The sequence below is a fragment of the Montipora capricornis genome, chromosome 2 (genome assembly GCF_036669925.1).
Source record: "Montipora capricornis isolate CH-2021 chromosome 2, ASM3666992v2, whole genome shotgun sequence".
In the NCBI taxonomy this organism is placed as follows: domain Eukaryota; kingdom Metazoa; phylum Cnidaria; class Anthozoa; order Scleractinia; family Acroporidae; genus Montipora; species Montipora capricornis.
Genome location: NC_090884.1, coordinates 8,960,383 through 8,970,382, shown reverse-complemented (window position 1 = coordinate 8,970,382; position 10,000 = coordinate 8,960,383). Strand labels below are relative to the sequence as shown.

General features: G+C 42.0%; 1 protein-coding gene across 1 annotated transcript in view; it reads right to left on the bottom strand.

Annotated features, from left to right (window-relative positions):
• Nucleotides 1-10,000, bottom strand: part of LOC138038726 (exocyst complex component 5-like) — a 39,158-nt gene that overhangs the window by 420 nt on the left and 28,738 nt on the right. The window contains exons 10-19 of the mRNA XM_068884763.1: nucleotides 9,324-9,434; nucleotides 7,724-7,822; nucleotides 7,099-7,243; nucleotides 6,479-6,587; nucleotides 5,595-5,718; nucleotides 5,047-5,133; nucleotides 3,633-3,741; nucleotides 2,754-2,910; nucleotides 1,482-1,540; nucleotides 728-829 (exon numbers count right to left, since the gene is read on the bottom strand). Of these exons, the coding sequence (XP_068740864.1) occupies nucleotides 728-829; nucleotides 1,482-1,540; nucleotides 2,754-2,910; nucleotides 3,633-3,741; nucleotides 5,047-5,133; nucleotides 5,595-5,718; nucleotides 6,479-6,587; nucleotides 7,099-7,243; nucleotides 7,724-7,822; nucleotides 9,324-9,434 (1,102 nt within the window). The remainder of the gene's footprint in view (nucleotides 1-727; nucleotides 830-1,481; nucleotides 1,541-2,753; nucleotides 2,911-3,632; nucleotides 3,742-5,046; nucleotides 5,134-5,594; nucleotides 5,719-6,478; nucleotides 6,588-7,098; nucleotides 7,244-7,723; nucleotides 7,823-9,323; nucleotides 9,435-10,000) is intronic.

Below are 10,000 nucleotides of genomic sequence, written 5' to 3'. Positions count from 1 at the left end.
TCATAATTTCTTTCAGATTGTTAAAGCGGAGTGTTCGCGGAATAACTTGGCATGCAGCTAAGTGAAGTTCTCAATAGAAACCTAACGTTTACATTCTGTTACAACCGCCAACAGAACCGAGGTGGAACAGGCCTTGATGTGGGTCTTCCTGGCAGGTAGGCAAAGCGTAAAAAAATTCAAAGTGTTTCCATGGGAATCCGATATTAAATAATCTCGGTGAAATTTCGGCCCACAAAAAGTTGTGACCTGCAAAATCGGGGTAGCTGGATTACACAGTGATAATGCTGGCATCATCAACTTACCCTAGAATTAGAGAGAAAATAAGGAAAACGTAAGGCAGCTTCCAGTTCGTGGAATGTAAGTCACAACGAAGACAAAAAGCAACCGAATTTGACCGAAATCAAAACACTCAAAATTAAATTGTGATAAGTAACCTTCCAACTGAGTTGAAATCCTTTACAGGGATCCCTTCATTCGACACAAAGCTTGGGAAAAAGCACATGCAACGACCGAAAAAAACAAAACAAAAAGAAAACAACTGAAAAAACGGAAAGGCGACACAAACTGGATGCCATCGAGAATTACTTGTTTTAAGGAAGTATCTCGAAAAGAACGGCTAAAGAATGCTTTCTACGAGACTGTATAGATTTAAAAAATTATTAGGTGGGAAACGTAAATGCACGCAGATTTGAGAGCGCTTAAGGGTTCCCGCGATCATGACACTTACCAATTGTTCCTCTGAACAAACTTGCTTGAGATTTTCTGGTTGAACAACTAGTAAGTTTGTCAATGAGTACAATTTGTCAAATAGTTTGACAAGCAAGGGAACCTGATAGGAGTAAAAAAACCAAGATCACTGGATCAAGCAAGAGAGAGTTTCTAAATGGCGGAGCCCTCGGAGGGTTGATCGAGGGCACTGTTCAAGCTACATTTTAGTGCCAGGGTACCCAGGGGAATTCCCGTTTGTCGCGGGCGGTCACGTGACCTGTCTCTTTCAGAGTGAGCGCTTGGGTTCGAAAGGTCAAAATTCTGGGACAATAGGCCACTTTGGAAAATACCATAATACTCTTTTTTTGTACCCCCCCCCCCCCCCCCCAATTGTGAATAACCATTGTTTTTGTTTTCTCTTGTGACCATTGTAAGTTCCAAGAGAAACTGAAAACAATGCTTATGCAAAATTTGGGGGGACAAACAAAGAGTATTATGGTATTTTCCGAAGTGGCCTATAATGAGGTGAAGAGATACATCTTTTCGATGATGGCTTGGCAGTAGAAACCACAACCTTCCGATAGCCAGCTAAAAGGTAGACCATCCAGCCTGGTAATCGGAAGCTCGTTGGTTCGACTGCAGCAATGCTGGGAGCATTCTGACTTTCGCCGAGTATCGCCTAATCACTACGCAAAAGATTCTTCGTGTTAACATTTCACCATTTCCTCCACTATTGAGAAGTTTTGTTTCCACTCCAATGCTTAGGGCATTACCTCAAAAGCCTTGATGCAATTCCTGTATTCGCTAATATCACAGATGGCCACCATTCCACCTATAAGAAAGTAAACGTTAAAAGAAAAAACATTGATCAATGGGGAACTAAACGAAAAATGCAGAACGACCAGCTTGAAATTTAATGCAGAGTGAATCCAAATTCCTTTGGCTTCCTAGTTCTTTAACTTTTCATTAATGTTAGGAGGCCAATACTCTTTTATATATTTAATTACTGGGTTGCCATATACGGCAATCCAGACGAAAAGTGAGGAGCATTTTTCCTATTTTCCCCGTGTCGGAAATCGGAAAAGTTGCGCAGTACGGTCTTTCCTATCATTCCTCTGCCCCTTTGTCTTTGTGCATAGAGTCTTCTGCGCGTATCAGTAAAGGGTTTGATCCTGAACACTGGTGGGAAATTTATATACTTGTGTATGGTTTTTGACACGGAGTGCGTTGCTTGTTTGCACGCACGCAATGAAATGGGAAGTCTTTTCTTCCCTCTAACGGCAAATACGTTTTTTTTGTTTCAATAAGTTTTTTGGATGGAAAATTTTTCTGTGTTTGTGGATTGATCGTGTTCGAATCGTGTTGTGTAACATTCGAACTTAACTAATTTGCATATGTGGGTTGATATTTGATGTAAGAGTTGTTTTCATGGAGGTGACAAGAATTTTTAGCCATTTTGTATTAGTAGGTAGCCATAGTTTTGCACGTCAAAAAATATTGTTTAGTCATTCTAGTGTAAAATTAAGTTTATTTGGGAAACCAAAAATATTTCTTTAAGCTTATCTACTGTGCATTGAGATTTCTTGATCAAATTTTAAATTTGTGCAGTTATTTACACACAAGAAACTATTTCGTTTCCGGACTGAGCAGCTATGGGGATGATGAGAAATACGCCGCTTTCGAGATCGATCCCATGGTCTGCTTCTTCCATTGTAGGAGTTACCAGGAGTACCCATTAGATGCCTGAGCTTTTTTCTTTTTTATATTCGGATTGGCCCAGTCAGCATTACTCCTGGGAAAATCCAGTTTCAGCGCCTTCGATACCACCCTTGGAACTCAGTGCCCTCTGTTTTTGTGCAACACGTACCACAAGTAACCCAGTTTACGCTCCTAAGGCGTCTAGTTATATTTATCGAAGATTCTTTTGTACTGATGTAAAGGTAGAATAAAGTTGTTGTTGTTGTGTAGGAAAAGGAAAAACTCCACTTCGGCGAACCAAAGGTTTTTCAATACAACAACGACACTTAGAGATCATTTCTATTTACCTATTGATGTGTATTGATACTGCTGTAGATGTTCGTAAATTTGCCGGTGAATTCGTGTACCAAATTCCGTTAGCACGGACTCCAAATTCTTCCCATCCAACGAGTCTTGTATGAATGAAAGCTGTGAAGCAATGAACTCACACGTCCTGGCACAAGCCTGTCAACAAAATTCAGCAAGAAACAATACTTAAAACCGAGTTCAACCCAGCTAAACCGGTTTAGAAAACAAGATGAGGCGGCCTATATATCATTTCAACACGAAATAGAAAAGGGGGAGAAAACAAGCAAGCCCAACTTGCATTTTTATAAAATGAAAATAAAACAAAGCAGACGGTCACTTTGGCAAAAAAACTGAGTTTTTTGCTAATACCAAAACTAAAAAAAATATTATACCGAGAATATATTGCCCAACCCCAACCCTAAAAAATAAAATAGGCCGACATTAAGCTTCATCATATTCTTGGAGTTCACTAAAGCAAACCATATTTAAATTCGTGCTTGCGTGGATTTCAGTATGTGCGCGACGCGAGGCCCCAACTTTCGAGAGAAGTATGCTTTTAAAAGCTGGATTACACGCGCCAGGTGTAAAATTCCTCCGTACCGTTAACAAGGATTAGTCCATACCACAACAGTGAACAGTGTCTTTTGTGATTGGTTATCTTGCAAGAGCCCCAAAGGAAGGTGGCTCTAAGAAAGAAGCCGGTTGTTTCGCTACGACACACAAAATTGGATTTTCCGAAAGAACACATTCTTTTACAATTTGCGCAGCGCTAAATACTAGGGCTTAACCTGAATGAATATCACGTCTTCTTTCCCCAAAGATAATCAAAGTCGGAGAACCTAGAGATTTTTGTCCAAATACATCTATTTGTTTCATACCGTGGTTCGTTCCACAAGCCCAATTCCGTGTTCTTCGGGTCTAAAATCCGATTTCTTTTGCTCTGTAGACAAAATATTCTTACACCAGCCAGACATCGACGTTAGAATCCTGAAACAGATTATTTACTTCATTACGGCAAATTCCGAACGCATTCGCTTATACGATTCATTGACAATAAACAAATCACTTGACTCTGAGAATGACTTCCGCTGAGTCAATGTCACTAACAACAGTCCTTCCCCAGACTACTCTCAACCGAACGATCTTGCTCCATCAAGTTTTCATAAGACTAATAAATTTCAACCATTTCTGAAGATCACTTTCTGGACTCATTTTTCGCACGACAATTGGTTGAGCACCGGGCAGCTATGCGGGAGGTCGTGAGTTCGACTCCGGCTGGACCAATACTCAGGGTCTTTACATAACTGAGGAGAAAATGCTGCCTTTGTAGTGACACCCGCAAATGGTTATACTTTCAAGTCTCCTTGGATAAGGATCTTAAACCGTAGGCCCCGTCTCACATATATCTTCCACGTTCATAAGTTCCCTGTGGGACGCTAAAGAGCCCACACATTAATCGAGAAGGGGATGAAGTTCCCAGTGTTAAGGCTGTCCTTTGTGATTTAATGGGTGGGTGGATGGGTATAGCAGGTCCACATCAGCTGAATAGCTGCCAAAACTTCCACCACAAAATAAATAAATAAATAAATAAATAATAAATAACAAATAAATAACACAAACAGACGACAAGGAGTGAAAGTCAAGAACTGTAAATGTTCGAAGTGTGGGCCTATAGACGTAAGAGAGAAATGATCCTGGACAATTGACGCAATTGTCTCTTATCCATAGACACTTGGAAAATTTCAAGTGGTTTCAACGGGATTCGAACCCATGACCTCTGCAATGCTCCACCAACTGAGCTATGAAGGCAGTGCACCGGTCACGCGTTCGAATTCCGTTGTAGCAACTTGAATTTTCAGTTGTCTATAAGAAACAAATTGCTTAAATTGTCCAGATAATTGCGAGGATCATTTCTGTCTTACGACAAGAAAAGGAGCCTTAGGGCAATAGCACAAAAAAGGTTCAATAAACAGGTTGACATGTTTATTTCACTTCCTGTTCTTTGCTAATTGCATAAGGAAGCCCCCTACCCTTTACCTTTGGATCGAAAACTCCAGGGTTTTTTTTGGTAAATGGTAAAAAAACCACCGATAACTCCTCGAATCAAGCCGTGCTTGCTTCTGCACCTGTCAAACTGCTATTATCTAATCACGATACACCATTCTGGTGACGTGTCTCTACGGATCTATGCCCATACACATCTTCGTGGCAAGTCATTTAAATCAGGTGTTCCATAGGGATAAATGTCCAATAAGCCAATCACAACGTACTATTTACATCACGTGACCATACCGATCTATTCCCGAGTCCAGTTTGCTTTCCATCATATTCATGTTCTCTTTCTTCTTCCGAACGCATTCAGCGTATACAGGGGATGCCCTGGAAAGAACCAAGAAATAAAATAAAATAAAATAAAATAAATAAGTAAGAGCGTCGTAGGAATTTTAATTAAAGGTAATGACAATTTTGTTATCTTTTTTAACAGCTTCTTGTGGATCCACTCTTCTGCGTCTTCCAGATCTAAAGCACCTTGACAATGTTGTTGCACAAGATAAGAGGACTCCGACCCATATAAAACTCTCCCCCCGCCCACCCTGATGACCCAAATATAACTGTCTTTCCCTCCCCACCGAGGACCCCGACCCATATAAAACTGTCTCCCCCGTTAAGCCCGAATGATTTTGCCGAGAGTAGGTGCTCCATGTAATATTGTCAGAAAGTATGTAAAAAAGAAACGAAACCTAAAGACCCTGAAGGGAAATAAGGATCGATTGATTGGTTGCTTTGCTTAATCGATTTGTTGATCGACTAATTGATCAAGGTCAACTAGTTGAACTTACGCCACAAGTCCTATCACAGAGTCCGTGAAGTGCTTCTCCAACAAGTGAAAGATAGCGTTGGCTTGCTCCACAACTTTGAAAAACTGCCCGTCTGGAGGAAACTTAGGTTCGGGAGGTGGTAGAGCTAACAATTAAAAACCCAGAAAGAGACAATGAGGGTTGGAAGATCGAGGCATGGGACGGTTTTTAATTTTCGGAGATTTGAGGCCTTGGTGGAGGGGGGAAGGGGGGGGGGGGGAATGACGACGGACGGAAACGAACATTATGCAAAATTGACTTGATTTAGTACCCCATTTCTAAGATAGCCTTAGCCTTGCTGTCAGACTGAGACAAACTGCAAATCCTTCGAGGTGGTGATAGGTAGGTTACGTCTGCATAGGAGCCAAGCGGCCCATCCGGCCGGCGCTTACCCCGGTTTCCTTAGCATGAAGAGACAAGGAGTATTTCTACTCCCCCCTGGATGGGATGCCAGTCAATCGCAGGGTTATCCCCAGCCTTGAATTCGCCGGTACCCATTTATACATCTGGGTGGAGAGAGGCACCATGGGAGTAAAGTGTCTTGCCCAAGAACACAACACAATGTCCCCGGCCAGGACCCCAACCCGGACCACTCGCTCCGGAGTCGCCCACACTAACCATCAGGCCAACGCACCTCCCACAAAAAAAGCACCTGTCTATTTATTTTCGTAGGTTTGAAGCCTTGCTGGGGGGACGGCAACGAACATAATTTAGTCCACTATTTCCGAGTTAGCCTTAGCCTCCTTGTAGGACCGAGACAAAATGCAAAATCTTCAAGGTGGTGATAGGTTTAACTTAACATGTGAAGGGCAACCGATTCAAAGGCGAAAATGAAAGGATTGTCCCAAAATCCATACATCAAATACCTTGTAGAGTTAAATTTAAGGCATAATCGATGTGTTCAATGCAAAGATGATAAAGGAGCTTGTGGTAGATTTCTACTCCGTTGGCTGCCACGTCGGAAGGCGATGATAACTAAAAAAAATAACCCTCCGGTTAGGAGAATGTTGAATGTAGAGCAAAACGTTTCAATTCAATGACCCATGCAACATTTCGACACTCCTGTCTAGTGTTTCTTCATCAGTGGGGATACAAATTTATCACAAGAGTAATAGAAGTTGCAATGGAGCATTTTAAGTCACGTGATTAGCGGCCATCTTATACCTATTTAGTCACCGTGGTTAGCGGCCATATTCGTTAAACCGAAACAAATCAAAACTTTTTGAAAACGTTACAGATACCTTTCCGGAGGTTTTACTCGGGATGCCGGAATCCGACAGCCATTTCTTAGTTTATGGACTCTCATGTGGCCGCCGTCACGTGATATGCATTCGCTATGTAACTCTTTTTCGCCGTGTCGATTGAAGGAGACCAAGCGGTCACGAGAGTGGTAAATACTTTTCCTTTAACGCGTGAAGTAAAGCAAACAATTACTACTTGGACTCCCTGTCAAAAGAGAGTCACAAAAAGCAATCATCATTCTCACCAATTCGCATCTTTTCAAAGCAATTTTGTTTTCCTGCAGAAGACCAACAGCTACGTCCTGTGATAGCAGTGTTTCCATGTTGGAATCCTGTGAACTTGCATGCATCCTAAGTGGAATCCGCTTGGAAATCTCCTGACTGATGAGGCTACAAACAAAAAATCAGCAGAGAAGTTCTCAACTGATTTAAACTGCACGACTGAGTAGCCTTTGAATGGCAGTTCTTTGCACTTGGAAACTTTTCCAGTTTGGATTGATATTCTACAAAAGCTGTGCTCCTGCGCTGCCGGGGTGCCAGTCGGTAACTTCGCCGGCACGAGGGTGCACACGGTTGGAGCTTATTCCGCTTCAGCAGCATATTAGAAGCGACTGAATGTATTGTTATTCCCCCTTCGACGGGACGTAAGGCCATCGTGGGGGTTATTCCTCGGGGAGGCTACGTAACCAGTGAACAGGACTATTTAAGCTATAAAAGCGTAGGAATGGCACCCAACCGAAACGTTAAATTTAGGTCGCATGCATAACCCTGACCACCCTGATACACTTCAAATGCTACCTTGGTTTTATTTTACGCATCTGGTAAGGTTGAACTCTTCGTACTGCTCTCAAAGCTCGCTTCTCTGCTTACCCGGTTCCACTGGATTTGTCTCTTCTCTCGTGCTGTATGGAATGATAGTGCTTTTCTAGGATGGCAGATGATTTTTCAGACAAATAAGCCAGCTCTGTTCTGTAACGTAATATCACTCATGTTAAATAAAAAAAAGAGGGTTAAATGTTAACAAAGTACAAGTCCACTATAAGATACTTCCCAGAAAAGTCTTCCCGACTTATCGAAAAAGAATGAAGGGTGCCTGCTCGCAGGGTAACCCTAAGGGATTACCCTAGCCTGTTTGTCAGCTAGATCACACGAGAAGTAAGAGCGGAGATGAGTGACACCTTGGAATGTGTCACGTGAGCTAGGCGTTCACACGAAATATAAATGCGCTCTTGACACCGCTGGAAAAAATCCACATTGTTGCGCCATGTTCCAAAAGAGAACCGATGCAGGACCACGACAATGAAAAATTATGCGACCCAATGGCACTACTTCTGACTTTTATGTGGTTTACAGTTTATTGGCGTACACTCGAAAAAAGGGAAATAAGCCAATTATAACAGACATTGACAGCCAAATGAACCAATCACAATGCAAAGTAAATATATAATTAGCTGGTACTTAGCGGGTGAAAACGGTACTTTGACCAATCACAACAGACAGACAAATCAATCGATCAATCAATCAATCACAACTTATTAATAAGGCACATACATGCAGCCAGAGCTGAGCGAGGGAAAACGCCAATGAACGTGACCGAGCTACAATTGGCATTTCTGAAACATTTGATTGGCTGAGATGGTGGGGGAGATGTTTAAGCCAATCACATGGGACATGGGTTTGACACCTGTTCAAGCCTGGATATTTTTTGGGCTAAATGCTATGATCACTCTAAAATGAAATCACTTCATGTAGTCCACAGTTAGAATATTTGATGTCTCATATGTTCTTTTGTGGTTCACCTCTTACGGGATAAAAGGAACTCACAATTAACCAGCCCCTGCAAGGCCTGGTAGTTGAGTATTTGACCAGTCTACAGCACGGCCTACAATCTGCGGAAAAATGTCTTGAGACACTTCACATTTTCGGTTAGAAAACACAATCTTTCTTTCGTATTACAACAAATTCCCTCTTCATCAACAGAAACTTCCTCCACCCCCGACCAATGTTGTCTAGCTCAAACTTCACGGACACAATCAAACTACCAACATTGATGGGTCGTGGGAGGGGGAGGGGGGGGGGATGGGGGATGCGGGGGCTGGGAAGGGATGCTGAAATGAGTGGTTACGTTGGCAATTGATTTTGATTTTTAAATCAATCGCCAACTTAATCACTCATTTCAGTATCCCTCCTGCCCCCCACATCCCTCCCACCCGACCCATCAATGTTGGTAGTTGTTTGTGTCCGCGACGTTTGAGCTAGACAACATTGCTCGCGGGTGGAAAGGGTTTCTGTTGATGAAGAGGGAACTAAAAAGTACGAATGAAATGGGAAAGCCTCTCAAAACTGCTGCCGCAGATTGTTTTTTTTTTAGGCTTCTTTGCAAACGCCTATCAAACATGCTTGCTTATTGGCAAAGATTTTACGCAGTTGAGCAAACCTCTTGCCAGATTGATTTACAGATAACTCTCACCTGATATATGATGACAAATATTGACTAAACAGGTTCTTTCGCAGTCTCTCGAGAAAGTTGGAATCGGATCCAAGCTTGTAGATCGACAGTTTTTCAGCGAGCTTCTTTGATCTGATGAGAGACGAAAAAATGGATGGAAAAAAAGAAGTGAATGTAGGTAAAAAAGTGCATTGACAGTGAAGTTAAAGGGCTAGGTCACGCTATTTTAGGTAATTTTGTTCAATTTTGTTAATTATGAGCTCTACACGTCAAATTGGCAGAGCAAGAGTCTTTCATTTGCAAACTTACGGCCACATAACTACTGAGAATGATTTTCCAGCTGTGTAAATGACATTTTGAAAAAATGAAAAAAGGTGGGCCGACGTTTTTCAAATTTACTGAAATCAATCCATTTCAATCCTCTCCAGTTTTGTCCATCCATGTCCCTTCTTGGCTTCCCGCTGTTTTGTTAGAGTTCTTCTATAGTTTTGGACAGTTATTTTGATATTTTAGTTAATTCTACGACCATTCGATCAGTGCTGAAATTGCCTAAAATTGTGTGACCTAGCCCCTTTAAGAGCGAGGTTTTACCAGCCATTGACAGCACTATAGAGCTGAAGATCATTGGTTCAACCCCTGTAAGATCAACACCAAAGCCTGATTTTCACTAGCAACGCAAGTACACGCGAAAGCATAAG